We start from the raw sequence: 19,672 nt of genomic DNA on the forward strand, positions 1-19,672 counted from the left end.
TTATTAGTTGCTTCGTCCCAAGAAAATAGGGGCCAAGAAGGCAAAGAAAATAGCCTATAACCACCCAGGGACATTTCTAAAGCTTTCTAGAAAAGTACAACCAGTATTTTCATTAGCTTTAGACAAAAGAATGTTTTTACTTCATATAATAAGAAAAATGGACAAATAAAAATTATGACATGTAATAAGAAATGTAAATTTAAAAAGATAATCTATCTATCCTTATTTACCTGCGCAGTTATTACTGGCGTCCTCATCTTGGCCATGACCACAGTGCTCTACTCCATCACAAACCAGGTCCTTAATAAAAGACGACACTTAGTATTTTTGGCGCCCAAACAAACAAATTCTAACATAAGGACGACTTTCACTATTTTGGCAATGATCATGTGATTTGATTCTAAAACAAAGACGATATTTGTTGCCAATTGTTCCAACAGATAACTAAATCGTGATATTAATTGGATTTTAACTAACAACAATAACAACGTCAATTGTTAGAAATGTTCATTTAAAAAAAATAGATATGCTTAATGCTTCCCTATTAGAATAGCAAGAAAGAAGCAAGAAAAAGAGGCTCCACAGATTATGACGTCATACGATATAATAACCAATGAGAGGCTTGCATAAATTTTATCATTGGTGTATACTAGTCACTCTTAGCTATTCTATCGTATGAGGTCATAATCGGTGGAGCCACTTTTTCTTGCTTCGAATAAAACTTTAGATGGGGAAGGGGTTTAATGACTGTAATTTCTCTTCCCAAGGACCGTGCCGACTTTCAATTGGGTCTTTGAAAATCAACGAATAGCGTTGGGAATACTAACACAGCCAAGTAATTGCAAAATAGCAGAAAACAATTTGCTAGCAGACTGGTTATACATCTATACGATAAGATTCATTGCTTCCTTAATACAAAAATATTGAAAAGAAAAAAGGGCAAAGCACTATGTAGACTAAAATGCAGTGCATATAGGATTATCCTTTTCCTACCTCCCAAATCTGGGCTCATTTATTCTGGTTGGCAAAATTGTTATATATGAGGAAAAGAGTATTTGCAATACTAGGGATTATCAGGGACAGGGATAGGGCTACTGAAAATAAACTACGTTGTGTTCCAACTAAAAGACCTCGAAAACACTCCATCAAATCTATTTCATGTGTTTTATGAAATCAGATTTTTAAAAAAATATACACTATTCAGTACGGTCACAGTTTTAACGAGATATAAAAACACCTTAACTAAAATTAAAGCCAAAATAAAGGCCTGTAATTATATTTTCCATTACCCTTGATTGACTCAAAGACTGCAAAATAAACACTTACTTTTGAGGTAGTAAAATATGTCAGTTCATTTTACTTGTTTCATTTTAAATAAACAAAACTTGATCAAAGATGTACTTTTTAATGGCAAAATGGTTACAGAATATATGTGAATATTATAACTGGGAAAAATTGTCATTAATTTCGGTTGTTATCATGGGGCTCATTTATAGGTCAGTTCGTTCATCCAGTTGGAGGGGAGTGGAGGGGATCGGGTAAAGGGGGTTGATGAGAGAAGGGTCGTTTTTTAAGCCAGTTACAAGTTTCACTTTATTAAAATACATGATAATTTGGTTTTAGATCCAAGTAATATTAAATCTGGGAAAAACAGTTATTCTTCAGGTGTATTATTCCAGAGCCAGAGGATTATTTGCTCAATACAGAACAGAACTGAACAGGTAGGCAGCACCAGACACAATTTCTCACAAAGTTCAGTTGTTACCATATTTCAACCCACCCATCAAAAATATTTAATGCAGTTAAAAACAAACTAAAAGTTACTCGAGAATGGTGAAAGTACATCCCAGACAAGTAGATCACGTATATAACAAAAAATAAACAATGTTTTTTTGTCTGCTAGGCAAAGAAAGAAGAAAAGACAAAGGGCATACAACCAAAGAGTTAGTTTTGTATAATTTAAAGAGTATGCGACAGTGAAACTTGTATTTTAAAATAATCAAAATAAAGCTGAAAGGAAGATTGTCCAAATGAAATATATTTGACACTGCAGATAAGTTTGGGAGTATAGACATAGATGGGCGGTTTTACAACATTCAAAATTAATTAAATTTACATACTTTTCTTTTCAATATAAAATTAAAAATATACAGATTTTTGCATAAGTAAGATCCTCCAGGTGGCTAATTATTTTGGTTTAAAACATTCACGTCAAATGTCAGGTTTTGGTCAACAAGTAAATATAATTACAAGGCAGTGTAAAATTTTAAGCCAGACTTTAGTTCTTAAGTAAAAACTAGCGACGTCGGTCCTAGAGGCCTCTATGTGTCTTTGAAAGGAGGGGGGGGGGCGGGGGCCGGGGGGAGAAGTCTGCCCCAACTTTCATTTGTTTATTAAGGAAGGAATTTTCCTCTAATAACGATTTCTTTAGGAAGTGTGCAGCCCCTATCAATATATGTACTCTATTAACATGTGTCTAAAATAATTCAATAAAAATCACGAGAAAATTTGATAATAATTTAAAATTTTCCATAAAGTTTGTAGCTGCAGGTGTAATCATAATATTTCTAAAACAATATGATATTGAACAAAATTTGACTGATGGTGCCGAGTGTGAAAATCACCGCCTGTCCTTGTGCTACTACAGTTGGGAGCATGAAATCAAATCTAACAATAATCATTAGAGTAAAACACTAGAGGGGAAGGGGTCAAATAACTGTATGTCCCCTTCATAAGGAGCCTGTGCCGAATTTTAATTGGGTCTTTGAAAATCAACAAAAAGCATTGGGGATATTAACACAGCAAAGTCGTTACAAAAGAGCAGAAAGCAATTAGCTTGCAGACAAAAAAGGTCCTTAACAGGGGGATCCAGGTAATTGTCTGGTAGTCTGGTGGTTGTCTGGTACTTTAAATTTATTCAATAAATACTCAAAATCGATGCTTTAATACAAACATTTTTGGATCACCAAAACCCATTCATTTATCTTTAATTTGAGATTTCTGGCTTGCGATGTCTTACTCTTTAAGACCATAAATAAATATATCTTAGGTATAGCAGAAAACAATAAAACAACATTCATTAAATCCACAAGACATTAATTGACAAATGGGCAAAATTAGTCATATATGTTCAATGGCTATAAAAAAAAGGAAAAATAGATAAATTGATGTACATTGTACATCCCCAATGGTAATTCACAAAGATTATAATTAGTTGTTGAAACGTTTGCACACTCATCTTAATGAACCAACCAATCAAAATTCAAAGAAGTCCCCAAAGTTGCTAAATAATGAATAAGAAACGTTATTCTAAAACTAGTGTAACAAACAGCCAAATGTCCCCCCTCCCCCCTCCCTGGTGTCATTATAATCGTTTTTAAAAGTAAATCTTGGTATCTTGCGCCCAACTGTACAATGCAGAAAATGCAATTTCAATGTGAAAATAGGGCAAAATGGTTCCCAGTTATATTTAACCTTCCCCCCAGCTCTATCTACTTCCTTTATTTCTCTGCTTCAGGGATACAGGGATAAGACAATGAACCTTAGATTTTGTATTTGTTTTTTAAGTGCCAAAGGCTAGATTTGAAGGTTTATTTTCTTAAAGTAACAAAACCACCCACTGAATATCCTAAAACCAACCATCGACAGATCTTTAACTTCTATGTAACCTCTGGAACGATAAGACCAGCCATTTACGAGATCCTTGAGGACACACACTCATATGATTTACTACTTTATAGGATAGAATTGAGGGGAAAAGATGATGCAACCTTTAATATTTTAGCTTATTTAAATTTATTTGGGGAAGGTAAAAAAATATATGTAGTAATTCAAATTATGTCTTTGTAAATATAGATTTTCTATATCATTTAAGATCTAATTTTTAGGACTGACAAGCAGCTAAATTTGACCGATTAGTAAACCCTATACCCCTGTTTTTTGTAGCTCTGATACAGGAGAGACAGAGAAAGAGAGAAAGAAAGGGAGACAGAAAGAGGAAGAGAGAGACCATACTTTGTTTTGTTCCATTTTTAGTTGTTTCTGATACAATTATACTGTTACAGAGTTGCACTTAAATGTAAATTGTGTAAATAGGAAAAAAGTTCAACTTTGAGATTTTTATTTGAATTGCAATAAAATATCATAAAATATGAAATTATTCCTTTTTTAAGATACTTAGATTTTCTATGGCAATGAAAGATAGAGGTTTGATTTTTCTAGTGTAGATTCCCCTAACTATAAAGCATGTTTAACATTAGCAGCCAGACCGATCCTTGACTTTTTTTTAGCCGCTTTACAAATTATTTTGCAGTTTCTTACTATTTATTAGCTATGAGATGTCATGCATATAAAAGTAACTTCCAAATTGGGATTTACTTTCAGAGTCGTACCAAACAAAAGCTCATGGGAGCGCAAGAATGCCGCGACACGCATACATAAAATTTCCTTACTTAAATTTTTTTTCAGACATTTTCACTACAGTAAAATATTTACCTTATCAATGCAGAAATAGGAGTCACACTGAAATCCATCTCTGCACATATGCCATGTAAGAGATGATAACAGTTATAGAGATGCTTGCATATGAAAGTAACATTAACTTGAAGTTTATAAAAATTCCGAAAAAAGTTTATTGTTAGTTATCTGCAGCCGAGGTTTCTGTATCCTCACCCGTATTTACCTTATCGATGCAGAAATAGGAGTCACACAGAAATCCATCTCTGCACATATTTCATGTGAGAGATAATAACACTTATAGAGATGCTCATATTAAATGAACGTATTTTCCATTATGCTTCGAAACCGATTAATATCCGCTGGATTAGAACCTGTTCTAAGCCATACTGAAAAATTATGTATTGCATCGAATTACAGACAATTTTCCACAAATATTAAGATAAAAATCTTAAAAATAAAACCAGTTTTGTAAACTTTCGGCCCCTCTGGTTTCAATTTTATCATTTTTAATTATAATATATACGGAAACCTGCGATGAAAAATTTTACCTTATCAATGCAGAAATAGGAGTCACACTGAAATCCATCTCTGCACGGGGAATGTTTTGCATTCTAAACAATTTTCATAATATTATTTATGTTTTTGGAAACTTTATAGAGCCTAAAATTAAAGAGAATAATTTTTTTTAAAACTTTTGGCCGAAGTATCTCAAATGACGTCATATTATAATAGTCCATTATTATAATACGACGTCATTAGGGATAACTCAATTGTTAGAATTACCAGTAGACCAATCTCTGTACATATATACAATCTAAAATAAGGGATGAGGCAATAGACTATTAATTGATGTACGTACTTATAGGCGTAAACAAAATTATTCCATCTGTAGGAAAAAGTATTGATTGAAAAGTTTGAACACTAGTATAGAACCAACCAATCAAATACAATAATAAGAGTACCCAAAGTTTTCAGACAAAGAATAAGAAAATGTGGTAATAAATCTTTGGGTACCAACCAGTTTAATTTACAGTCCAATGTCCCCTCCCTCCCTGATATCAAAAGATGTTATTCAAATATACTTACTTTGAAAGCCGTGATAATAAGACTGAAGCCGACATTTCCGGCGCCCCAGGAGTCGGTTTTGTACTTTAGTGTCACAAAGTTGGTCCGCGTTATTATGAATCCATTAGAGCCGACCTAAACAAAATAAATTCTTATTGCAACATATTCAAAGTCAAGAGGTTAAAAGTTTTTTAGCAGCGAAGCTAGTCTATAAGTGTCTTTTGTCTGTCTGTCTATCCTCCTGTCCTTCGGTTATGTAAATGTCAGTACAGTACTTTCGTCTTTCTGGAATGTTAGAAGGTTGTTCATTTTATTTTAAGAAGTGAAGATACTTTATTTTCATTCACTTCACTTCCCTTTAAACGACTCGCCCTCATAAGGCTTTATAAAAATTGCCTCAGAAGCTTATCAATCAATATAATATTTCTTACCTTATTTGTTGTAGATTCACAAGTAATATGCGCCTGAAATAGAAAAAAAAACAGAATATTAATATTTATAAAAAACATACATATATACAATACATACATACATAAGAAGTCTCAAATCTAAACCGGTTTGGATGCTTTGAAAAATGTTTTCCACGTTTGAAGAGGTTATAGACTTTTCGCTGATTTTTATAACGAAGCCCAATCTTTTACACCACTTTTGACGTAATATTCTCCATCTCTTTTTTAAGGGTTTTCTTTCCCACTTTTCCTCTCATCTCTCTCATTTTATGACGTCACAGGAATTAAAAGTGGTGCAAAAGTGGTACATTTTGGGCTTCGTCATTTTTTGAATTGTACAGAAATTGCTTTCCGTGAGGTTTACGGGCGACTGAATATTTTCAAATATTTATTTTGGTGTTTTAAATTTTAATATATGTTGTACTTTGAAAATGAAATTATTGATTTTTGATCTAGACAGACAATATATACATTGTGAACATAGGTATATAATTCAGGGACAGGGTTATCTAAATTATTTGCCTTAAACTTTTCCGCAATTCAAAACCTAGGCCAATTTTCATACTTATTTATGGGAAGGAAACCCTTTGCCGTTTTATAGATATACAAACCTTGTTTTTCCTAAAAATCTACCAAATGCAATTTTCTCAATGATAACACGCAAAATTACCTCTTTTGTAGATTACAAATAGTAATTTGGGCCCTTGTTATTTTTACCAACCAAGCAAGATTTTATAAAAGTACACAAAGTTTTTAAGCCATCAAATGAGAGAATGTGTTCATTCAAATGGGTAAATCAATAAAATACAAGGATGGCAACAATCAATAAAAGCGAGGTTAAAAGACTTAAAGATGAATTCCTCAAAATGCAGAATGTCGTCTAATTAAAATGCTTTACATTTATAGACCTTATTGAATAATTACAACAACATTTATAACACTATTCTTAATCGTTATGGGATTCACCATTTTAAAATCAAGTAAATGTTTATTAAATAAACAGTATTTATATAAAAATTTGGCATTCAAAAGGCAAAAATTAAATGGCTGTTAAGACTTTCCTTTTAACAATTAAAAATTTGTCATGCTATCAAGATTGCCCCTAACTATTACAGGAATCCTTATGTAAGGTTTTCATTCGATAGGACGATTTTAACATACCTAAATTATTATTCAGATGTAACTTCTCTGCCTGTGTTTATAAATGAATACAACCACAAATCCGACAAATTTTTAGCTCGCACACACAAATTAATTAAATTTCAGGGATGGGAGGGAAAGGACAATGCATGTTAGATTAATCTAAAACTCTTTCTTTAACCCCCAAAATAAATATATAAGAACACAAAATTAAACAAATGTCTTTCTTTTGTAGTAAATTTAGGTTAGTCTAAGTTAACTAAGGATTTGAAGAGCCCCGGTTGGATAGTTACCCGTAGGGATAGGGACTTTCAGAGTTAAAACCCTTAGAAGGACTAAAACTTATTTCAAAATTGAATAGTAGAAGAGTGGGTTTTGTTACCATCCCCCCTAAATACTTATAAACCTTATCATGACCTACGAGAAGCTATCCTGTAAAGGAGAACCATATCGGTTCAGTGGTTAGCGAAATGTTTCGGAATGACACACAGTGAGATAATTTGGGGAAGATTAATTTATCCCTCATTGTTCTATCTCCGCTTCCCAGAATAAATTGGCAGACAATGCAAAGTTTTAAAATGTGTGGCATCTCTAGGATGGTTTATATGCGGGCATAAACATCCAGCATTTGCCAACCGCAACTGCAGGTTTGCGGATTTTATTGCAGAATTGTAGATTTCGTAGATTTTTTACAAACGATGTATACTTTATCTCTTATACATTTTTATAAATCGTCTTGTACATCAACCTAATTGTTAGTACGCATTTGTTGATGTTTTGTTGTGTTGTTTTTTTATGCACTTAGAACTCAACTAAACATTTGATGAAAGTTTTATAAAAGTCGCTTAACATTTTAAAGTTTTTATATACTACCATAGTGAAACTTATTCTTTTAGCCGATATAACTAAACTAAAGAGAAACCTATTATTTTCATAAAAAAATACTCAAAATCAGCATTGGAATATTCACCTTTGTCTAACCCTATTTACGCTAATTGTCATCCTTGTTTATGTGCAATATATTTTAATTTTGAACTAACAATATCAATTAAAGCTTTGTGTCGTTCATTTCCTGACACCTTACCTATCCATTTAAATTTTTTTCCATAGGCTGAATTATCCCAAAGTTATAATTTCCAAGTTTTGAAATAGGATTGTTGTAAAGAAACTGTAATATTGAAATAAATGTTTGACCGGCAGAAAGATTAAAGCTAAACAATTTTGCTTCCGATACCCTATCTAGCTTATGGCTTTAAAAAATATTTACAAATCTCATAATCTTTGGAAAGAAAAAATCCGTTAATTCAGATTGCTTAGATTGCTTTAAAAATAACGAACAAGTTAAAGAATAGAGGGGGTATGAGCTATATGTAACTCCACCCACAGGGCCTTTGGAATCAGTACGAGCTTCGAAAATACAAATAACGACGAGTCCCTACAAAAAAAAACATAATTAAGCAACCACTTGGGGCAGGTAGTTGTCTGGATTATATATCTATACTTACACAGTTATTCCTTTAACTGTAGTGAATTTTTAAAATCCCTTTAGTTGATGACTTTTAAATTAGTGAACATTCCCTTTAATTGTTACAGATTTAAAAGTAGTAAACAATCCCTTTAACTGCAGTGAATTTAAAAAAACACCTTTAGTTGTGATGACTTTTAAATTAGTGAACATTCCCTTTAACTGTGATTTTTCAAAATAGTTTCAGACTGGGGGGGGGGGGGGAGAGACACGAGACTTGGCAATTCAACAAACCCGGAAAGTTTAGGCTGAGCAAATATCGAAAATCTGGAGAAAGTTTTGGATTTTAGTCGGAAACTTGGAATTTAATTTAAGCCTTACACACTTTACTCACATATATACATATAGACAGGGTGCATCAGAAAATTAACCAAAAAACTTGTTAAAACCATGTGAAAATTTGAATGAGGATTCCTGTAACTAAAAGAAATAATCTGTAATGCACAGTAACTGTATATTTATAACCATTTATGATATATGAGAAGGTTGATTTTTTACCCAATTTTCCACTAAATTTAAATACAATTTCTAGGTGAATCCTAGGACAATTATCAACAAGACATAGCAAATAAATCAAATTTATATAAAGCTTCGTATTGATAGAATTTTTTATGCGGTTTTATTTATTTCTTTTAATTTTTATCATAGAACATTTTAATTGTAGCACCCTGTATTTATTGTACACTATACCCTACTACAATGTATATACAATATCAAATAAAATACTATACAAATATGCACTCTAGTGTATTGTATATTTTTAGTAGTGTAGCTACTCTATAACTCACTTATATCTGCAAATGGATTTTATCAGCTGCTATTTAAGATAGGTCTCTTCTCTATTTATCATTTTGTCTGTCCGTCTGTTAAAAAGTCTATCTACTGTTCTTTATGGATAAAAGAAGGGTTTATCCTTCTGCTTTATAAAATAGGCTTCTTATTTTTTGTGAAGATTCTCCGATTAATTATAGTTATGACTTTGCTCGTCCGTATAAAAAAATTCAGGATAAAGGTTTTATCATTTTTTTTATCAGCATATTAAAACATACTAAGAATGTACAAGTGTAAGATTAAAGCCATTTTTTTGCCCCGAGGTGCCGAAGGCACGGGCTAAAAATCTGGTTTAATCTTATGATTGTACATTTTTATATTTGTAGAAAGCTGGATTTAATATGATGCTAGACATAGTTTTATCGTATGGAAGAGACCCGGTTCCTATCCAACGGATTCGAATGAATACGAGAAAAATAAATATAGAAAAGTAAAAAGAGATCTGATGACACCCATAGTAAGATATATAAGTTTTCCGGAATTTTAAAGTTAGGGGGAGATTTGAAATCTGCATCAAATTTTAAGGATGTTTTATAAAATTCGTTTTTTGTATAATTCTTTATCTAAAAGCGGTAATGCATTTTAAGTTAATTAATTTTGACCAATAGGATATGTGGATTTTAAACTACCTGCGCTCTAATTGGTTGAATGATGTACGCCATCCAATCAGAGCGCAGATTTTGTAAATCCACCAATCACAGATGCCAAAATTAATTAACTCAAATTGCATTTCCGCTTTTAGATAAAGAATTATAGAAAAAACAAATTTTATAAAAAATCCTCAAAATTTGATGCAGATTTCAAATCTCCCCCTAACTTTAAAATTCCGGAAAACTTATATATCTTAACCCATAGCCTTACTGATAGGACTACGGACCAAATATATAATCAACAAAATCTTTACAAAGCTAATTGTAGCTGAGAAATGTACATTATAAGTGAATCCTCATCAAGACGAAAGGCAAAATTTCAAACAGTTGATTAAAAATAATTGTCTCAAAACCAATAATATCCCATAGAAAACCTATGCACGCCCCTAAGTATATATAGATGTATAATATTGTTGTATGCCTTGGTCTTGCTTATAAGTTTTGACAATATCAATATTATATTACATACATACATACAAACACTAATATAGTATTTATTAGTAGTTCAGCTACTCTAAAAATAGGTTATTTCCAAACGTTAGTCAGTGCAACGCATAGTCCATCCATAAAGTTAAAAGGTAACTTAGTGACTTTAACTTTTGAGTTGATCAGAGGGATCATTTTACTTTAGATTATGCTAGTCCCCAAAGTTTTAACTTTTTCTTATTTAAATATTTGTGTAATTTTGATTGATTTATTAACCTAGTTTATTAATCCAACTTTTCACCAATCTACAGAGGAGTAAATTTGTTTATTATAATTGAGGTTGCAAATTAATTTATTTTCCATTGTCTTATCTCTAAAGATATCGAGTATTTAATAAACTACCTAATAAAATATTAATTTTGTAATTGAATGACAATACCTGCCAAAAAATGTTTTCCTTTGATATTATACTATACTGGTATCCAAAGTTTTATAAACACGATCGATAACTTAAAGACATTGGGTACTTTTATAAAATCTTGATCAGATAGCACAAACAATCAGTGTCCAAACTTTTCTACCAATAATCATAATCTAATCATAATTGGATTCAATGAACTTTTATGAAAATGATCATGCTATTCTGCTTATTGCTTATGGGCGCAAATTACCTTGGTATATACTAAGAATACTTATTAACATATTGTGCATGCCGAAAAGTACAATCGAGAAGGAACGATATGATACCTTTAAACTAATCTACAACCCTTTTTCCCGCTCTAGTTAGAAAGGCAAATTTTTATACTTAAAAACAGAAAGAAAAGTTCAGTTGGCATCCATTGTCAAATCCATATATTTTATTCAAGAATAGAGAAAATAATGATAAGATAAACATCGTATCGTATTGCAGACAGCTTCAGTTTTCCGCGAATAGAAAAATTAAAACCTATAAGATTAACTCCATTTTGTATTAATAATGTTATTTTTATTTTATTATTCGTAGAAAATTGTCTATTATACGGAACGTTACATGACTTTTTTGTATGGCGTAGAACCGGATATTAATCATTTTAGAAGCCATACTGCAAAAATCATTTTGTAATGCCGTTTCCCAAAACTGCCTCAAAATTGGAGGATGACTTTTTTTTATATCCATTTGCCTATCCCTGTACCCGTATAATTAACCCTAAAACGCACATATTTTCTTTCCCTCTAACTCTTCCTTTATCTTTCTCTAATTCTTGCCTTCTTTTCCCCATTTCCAATAATTGTGTGTGTGTGTATATGTATGTGTATATATGTGTATATATATGTGTGTGTGTGTGTGTGTGCATACGTAGGTGTCGGCGTTTGTGTGTGTGTGTATGTATGTGTGTGTGTGTGTGCATGTGTGTGTATGTGTGTATGCCAATATCTGATTTTGGCATCTCGATTATTCCATCTGATGGATACCTGCTTTATTAGTAGCACAGCTACTTTTTAATTTAAGCATGTCCGTCTGTCCGTCCAAGAGGTGATTCAAGAGGTGATCCAAAAAAAATTAAGGCGAAATTCGTAAAAGGACCAAAGAAATCTTCAGCAAAAAAAAATTGGAGGGATTTTATTGTTTTTTTTTGGGGGGGGTGTCCCACCCCCCAAGAAAATAGCCTAAAACCACTACAGGACCAGTATGTATATTCCCTGAAGAGTAGAATCCGATCGGTTCAGTGGTTACCGAGATCTTAGGGGCGGACGGACGGAAGGACGGACAGACAGACAGACGAACAGACATCATTCTACTTTGTATTATAGATAGTTTTTATTACACATTAACTCAAATTACTTTTAAATTCTTTAATAACAATTTTCTTTGTCAATCTATATTATTTCTGTCCTTTTATTCCTTGAATAAGTATTTTATAGCCTTGTACATAAAATCATAAGCGACCTCTTTTTATTATATTCAAAGATCTATTTTAAATATATATAAGATAAACCCCTCCCCTTTAAGAGAATAGCCTAAAACCATTAAGGACCAACATGAAGATTCACTGGAGACCACACATGGTTTTCGAGATTTTACATTTAAGGACACATTAGATATTTTACATCAGTGGCGTGCACGGAGATTTGCTTAGGAGATTTTAACGTTGAAGTGGTGAAAAAGGGGAAAGAGGGAGAATTTTGACCATCAAAAGCCCCCTTTCGCACGCCTATGTTTGACATATAATGATAATAATGAAAATTTCAATTATAAACTCAATCTATATTTTATATGAAAACTATGCTTAATTGCAACAAAATTATCAATAGAGTTATTACCCTAGAAGGTCAATCAGATACAATAATCCGTCCAACTTTAAGAGTGATTTTCTAGCAGACGTAGATTTTTGTAGATCTAGATTTTAGGCACATATAAAGATTTTTTATAGAGAAAAAAAGGGAATAGTCCCTTTCGTGGCAACGTCGTATTTTTAAAATGGCTTTTTATAGGTTATTTTAGGTTAGGTTAGGTTATATTGGGTTAGGTTATTGCCCCACAGGGTAAGGCAATTGGCCCCGCAGGGTTAGAGGCCCCCGCAGTGGCTATAAATAGGAGAAATTCTACTTTGAAAAAAAACGAAGAATCGCCCCTTAGGGTGCGTTGCCAACAAAGGGACTATACCCGAAAAAAATTCTCCTATTATAGCTTTGTCCTAAGAAATTCAACCTTTGTAGCCGACTACACAATCTAACCAATAATATTGTCGGATAGTTCCTACACTGTGTTCCCATTGGCTCAATTAATGCAATATTCTACTATACTTTTTATGCTTATGAAATTAACATTCCCCTCTGAACATATAAACAAAGTAAGTCACTTAAATTGTCCTTTTTTAAAACATCAATAAAAGCACTAAAATAAAGAAAAAATAATTTTGTGAAATAGGTTGTAGCTGGAAAAATAACTCAATAATCACCCATGTGACGTCATAAATATGAGGTAGATGAGAGGAGAATGGGAAAAGAAAACCCTTAAAAAAGAGATGGATAATCCCTCATTTTTATGACGTCACAAGGCTCAATTTTTGAGACTCTTTGTCCAGCTACAATAGGTTATTCAATACTTAGTAAATAACATAAAGTTTTAAATGAACAATAGTAATTTAACAAGAGGTTTGTTAAAAATCTGAAAATAAAGTAGAATAAAAAAAACTAAACATTTCAATGTAGAATAGTTTTAGTGACGGGTGGAGGGACGTACGGCCCTAATAATAGTATTGCTGCGCTTCTTATAAAGGGACACTTTAGCTGCCGCACCCCCGTATTTGATACAATTTAATTCTTTATGAAAATAATTGGTTTTCTTGTAATTTAGTACAATATATAGGCCAGGGGAAATTTTGAAAGGCGAAGCATATCTATTATTTAGAATATGTTCGTTTGTATGTTATAGCTGGATATTTGGTTCCGTTATATCGATTTAAAGATTCCTGTAACGATGAGGTAAAATCTTAAAACTTAAAAATTATCTAGTTCATTTTATTTTTTAAAAGCCGTTGGGGCAATTTAATAAGATAATGTTACTAAGGTATCTGTAAATTCAAATTAGTGGTTCAAAAGTTTTAACACTCAATTTTATAAACCAACCAATCAAAATTTAGGAAAAATCCCCAAAGTTTTTAAGCCAACGAATAAGAAAACGTTATTGTAAAACTTTGGGGACTAGTGTAAACAGCCCCTTGTCCCCTCTGTCTCTGGGTGTTATTCCTTTTTTGAGATAGACTTTTTGCTATATTAGGCAATTTTACATCAAATTGACAGTGAATTTTGTTTAGACCTCTAACAATAGTCTGTTTCTTAAATATTAAAACCTTTCTTTAATTGTTACATTAATTGGTTTGCTCCTTTGTCTGATTTATTTTGTTTCTACAAATGTTGCCATCCTTGTTTAAAAAACAATTAAGGTATAAAGGCAGGGAAAATGGAATGATATTCTGACAAACAATTCCAAAGGAAAATTTCCTCACTACCCCATTCTCGTTTTCCTCTCCTTCTTACAAACCCTCTTCAATTACATGAAAAAAAACAAAATTTAAAAGGTTTCGTGATTTTTTATAGAATTGTTTGTTTGAATAGCTACCCCTGGTATAAATGGATTTTAGTAAAATCAATAGTAAATATTTCTAATGTCTCTGATTACAATTTTTATCAAACCAATTTAAGTAGCAAAGCTACTCTATGACTAAAGGTGTGTCCGACTGAACAAAAATGATAGAATATCATCTATTATACAAAGAAGTATATTATAAAGTGGTAATTTTTGTTGTCTGTAGCTTAAGATATCGACAACTACCGAACCAATTGTGTTCGACATAGTCGGGAAGCTTTACAAAAATTTCAGGATGGTTTTATGCTATTTAATTTTTAGATTTAAGTTATAAGATAGTTTTAGGCTATATTTCCCTATCTTTAAGAATACAGCGCCCCTAGATTCTAGGGGTGCAGCCGATACTTAATTTTAAATTGTTAGCTTCGCTCTTATTGAACATTAGACTATAAAAGTTTTAAAGATTTTTAATGAATATAATAGATTTGAAATCTGCATAAAATTTTAAGGATTTTTTATAAAATTAGTTTTTTATATAATTCTTTATTTAAAGGCGCAAATACAAATTAAGTTAAATAATTTTGAGATCTGTGATTGGTGGATTGAAAACTATCTGCGCTCTGATTGGAGAAGCTTAAGTGACGTACATCATTCAACCAATTAGAGCGTAGGTAGTTTCCAATCCAGCTATCCTATTGGTCAAAATTTATTAACTTAAATCGTATTTGCGCCTTTAAATAAAGAATTATATAAAAAACGAATTTTATAAAAAATCCTTAAAATTTTATGCAGATTTCAAATCTATTATATTGATTAAAAATCTTTAAAACTTTTATAGTCTATTGAACATGCTCATTCTTGTTAAGCTTGTTTAAAACTGTAGTATATATTATTATTTTTGTTTTTCTTCAAAGTCAGGGAGGGAGGGTACAATGGCGGTTGAATTAATCTACTAACCTTCTTCTTTTATCATAATTTTCATGAACTAAAGGAAGAACATTGCCCATACAAACTGGGGATATGATTAATTTAACGTCCATTGTCCTGTTCCTGAACCCATGAGAAAAGTATTCTTAGGAATAATTCCTGAAAGTTGAAGAAAAGTTTTAAAGTTGTTGCTAGTATTTTTTTTTCTTTAAGTTTTAAAATTTCTTTATACAACAAACTCAAATATTTAGTCATTTTAATAAACTAACAATGTAATTAAATTTATTTAATTTCATGATTTATATAATATTGGTATATGTTAGAAAAGTAGGAATGACAACATTTTCAAAATTGAAGCTCAAAAAAATTATGAACTCATAAATATCTATAATACAAAGTAGAAGTATGTCTGTCCGTCCGTCCGTCTGTATGTCTGTATGTCCCTTAAGATCTCTGTAACCACTGAACCGATCGGATTCTACTCTTCAGGGAATATACCTACTGGTCATGTGGTGGTTTTAGGCTATTTTCTTGGGGGGTGGGACACCCCCAACCCCCAAAAAACAAACAAAAAATCCCACCCAATTTTTTTTACGAAATTTTACAAATGTATGTTATCAATTTAGATTGCTAATATAGACCTTAGATATTGATCAATACATTCCTCCATGGTCAGGGTAAAGTCACAAGGGGGGGGGGTGCTGTTTTAATAGCCAACGGGTAAAACATTTTTTCAGGTTATGGGAAAATCTCTAACAATATCCACGTATTTCATATCCATTCCTATAACGCTGATTGGCAAAATATGGGTATTGTACTATTTTTTTTACAAGCAAAGCTTTTCTATGAGTAGGGTCAGCCTGTAGGTCCGTACATCTATTCTTCCGTCTTTAACGGTTAGCTTTTCGTTGATTTAAAAAATTTATAATTGTTCTATATATATATTCTATGCAAAATTATTCCTGTATGAATTAGGTACCTTTCTGAAAGCGTGGCAACTCTATATTCATTTCCAGAATAGCATTATGTCCATTTTAAATATTATGTTATTTTTTATCTTTTTGAAATTGTTGTATGTATATGTTTTTGAATCCTGGAACAATAAGACAAAATATTACAAGCAAGGCACTGCAATCATGTTTTAATTGGTTTAAATTAATATTAAGAAAAGTTTAATAAAGAAAAAATTAAATATACTTTTGATATATTTATGATATTTGACTGTAAGAAATATGTTTTAAAACGACCAAGCTAATATTGCTTGATTCACTTCTACAAGAGATGCGATTGATAATGAGTATTTAGTACTTGAAATATGTTTCGGAATGATGAAGTAGACTTTTTTCTTTTAAATTGGGTTGAGAAAGATTTATAACTGAAGTCATTTTTTAAATGAAAACTCCATTTGTTTTGGAGGAAGGGGACATTGAACAGTAAATCATACTGATAACCAACGTTTTATAACCTTATCATATTCGTTGGCTCAAAAACTTATTATCTATATTTATTCAAACCCTTATTAAATGTATTGCAGCGCATTGAAAAATGGATTATTGAAAAGTAAAATGTGCTGGTATCCAAAGTCATGCAAACATAATTAAATCTTACCATAAGGAAATTTTAATTTGGGAGTGAAAAACTAAAATGTGTTTTCAACAATTAATTTTAATCTACACAATAAGGTAAATAATTGAATGTTTTATACACCAATTGTCATATCCCTTAATATATCTGATTGCAACGCTGGTTTTGCCCTTTTTTGGTGTCCAGTTTGACTGCTATTATGCTCTCGCGTGTGCTTCAAACAGTGTTACGTGCGCAGAACATTATTTGACCACCCCATAGCAAGCGCGCTATTGGTGCAGCGCGCCAATTTGACCGCCACAGCTCGTGCGCTTTCATCATTTTAATTAAATAATAGTTATATAAGCAAAGTGAAGTTGAGTTATAAATTAGTTAGACCTAAGCATAAAAACAAACTAGGTTTTTGTAGGGAACTTTCCCATTAAGGTTATTTGGGAGTGATATATGTTTTACTTGCTATATCACAGTCGAATGACCTTTATGGATTTTAAAATCAACATAATCTCCAAGAAACCGTCAGAAATTCTATTGTTTTAATTTTTTTTTAGTGTTCTAATTCGAAGGACATAATTTAGTGATTGTTTATAGTTTAATCACTGGTTATTGTTCTTTGAAATATAGCAATTAAATCCCACACGGATATAGTTTAAGACCACCAGAGGACTAGAAGCCATAATTCATCAAGATAGAATCAAAATTGGTTCAGTGGTTACAAGTAGTTGTTTTCCTTTTAATTATAGACACTGCAGCCATGTACATTATATATTCTATATAACTATAGATAAGGTAGTGTCATGGTTATATAATATACATGACTAGAGTAGACACTGCTTTATTATCAACTATCTACACTATATATTCTATATAACTATATATAAGGTAGTGTCTCTATAGTCATGGTTATATAATATACATGACTAGAGTAGACACTGCTTTATTATCAACCATCTACACTATATATTCTATATAACTATAGATAAGGTAGTGTTTCTATTATATAATATACATGACTAGAGTAGGCACTGCTTTATTATCAACCAACTACACTATCTATAATACAAAGTAGAACGATTTCTGTCTGTCTGTCCGAAGCTTAAGATCTCCCCCCCCCCAAAAAAAAATCTCTCACTCCAAATTTTTAAAAAAAATCTATAATCCGAAATATTGGGTTAATGAAAAGCCTCTAGAGGCCAAGGGCGAAGCCGCTAATATGCTTATAAGGTATTAGGTTGGGTTAAGTAAGGATTAAAAGCATCTTGCAATTTTAGTACCCCCCAGAGAAAAGGACCTGAATATTTATATCTTCCAGCAGAAGCTAGAAATATTTTTTTTCCTGAAAAGCTGAAAGTAAGAGGATAGAAGATTAATCAAATATATAATCAATGCGTATATCCTCTTATTGCTGTGCTTTTTAAATAAAAATATAAGTATTGTTAAATAAAAGTACTTACCCTCGGTATTCCAGTATCGTGTGCCCCATCATAGATGTACAGATGGTCGTTGCAGTCAATTTTCAATCTATCAAACCTGTCATACAAAAATAAATCTATTCAAATTCTGTGTTCCAACCAATCAAGAGACAATAAAAGTCCCCAAAGTAAATGAGCCAAAAGCTGACTAATGTAGAAAACTTTGGGTACCAGTATAATTTGCATAAAGGTTCGTTATCTAATTAATGTCTAATTTAATAATACGCAATACAACAACCTTAAAATTTATAAAACAGATCTTATAGTATAGATGTAAATACAGATAACTTCCTTTCTTTTTCAATGTCATTTTTCTTCTGCTTCTAAATTATTTTCTGCTCCTTGACTGTTAATATTAGCGACACCATATTGGTTGATTTTCAATGACCCAATAAAAAGTTTGCACAAGGTTGATACGATGGGGAGATACAGTTATTTTACACTTTCTCCCTCTAGTGTTTTACTTTAAAATGTATAAAACAAATTATTTTATCCTTTAGAATTGATTTAAAATTTTCCAATAACATTATTTGCTACTGAAGTTTTTAGAAATGTAAATAATTAAATATTTCAAAGAAAAGTAATATCTGAGTAATCTCTTTTTACTAAATAAGATTTTTTCAAAAGTATCGCAGCTACTATTTGGCTTTAAACAGAAAAAATTAAATGGGAAAATATGACATTGGCAGTGGTACCTTCAACCTGTCAAAATAATTACCCCCTCATATTTTTAGAATTATAAAATCCAAATGTGGACCACTAGGGGTAAAAATACTTATCCTTATATAAAAAGTAAGAAGACAGAATCGATATGGTTCTCTTTTACAGCGAAGCTTATTCTAGGTCCAGGAAGTATTTTTAACTTATATGGTGTAGAGTATCTTCGCCCATCACAGAGAAATAGCAGCAAGAAATAAATCGCCCTCAAAAAGATCTTTTAAAATTAAAAATGAAAGTTTGGGTTCGACTTCCTCCCTCCACCCTTTTAGACCTTGAGGGGCGATGCTGCTAGTAGAAAATAAATAAATGAATAAAAGTACAGCTGAGCTAACTTAGAATATGATTATCCTTGTTTGTTC

General features: G+C 31.6%; 2 protein-coding genes across 2 annotated transcripts in view; one reads left to right on the top strand and one right to left on the bottom strand.

Moving 5' to 3' along the window:
- The window catches only part of LOC145323135 (uncharacterized), a 32,271-nt gene extending 12,952 nt beyond the window's left edge, over positions 1–19,319 (bottom strand). The window contains exons 1-6 of the mRNA XM_080165523.1: positions 19,312–19,319; positions 18,576–18,651; positions 5,955–5,987; positions 5,545–5,658; positions 5,007–5,069; positions 231–300 (exon numbers count right to left, since the gene is read on the bottom strand). Coding sequence (XP_080021649.1) covers positions 231–300; positions 5,007–5,069; positions 5,545–5,658; positions 5,955–5,987; positions 18,576–18,651; positions 19,312–19,319 — 364 coding nt within the window. The remainder of the gene's footprint in view (positions 1–230; positions 301–5,006; positions 5,070–5,544; positions 5,659–5,954; positions 5,988–18,575; positions 18,652–19,311) is intronic.
- dpa (disc proliferation abnormal) overlaps positions 16,784–19,672 on the top strand; it is a 142,827-nt gene continuing 139,938 nt past the window's right edge. The window contains exon 1 of the mRNA XM_080165157.1: positions 16,784–16,819. The gene's annotated coding sequence lies outside the window, so the exon portion shown is untranslated. The remainder of the gene's footprint in view (positions 16,820–19,672) is intronic.

Source organism: Acartia tonsa, chromosome 6 (genome assembly GCF_053477335.1).
Source record: "Acartia tonsa isolate MP-2025a chromosome 6, ASM5347733v1, whole genome shotgun sequence".
In the NCBI taxonomy this organism is placed as follows: Eukaryota; Metazoa; Arthropoda; class Copepoda; order Calanoida; family Acartiidae; genus Acartia; species Acartia tonsa.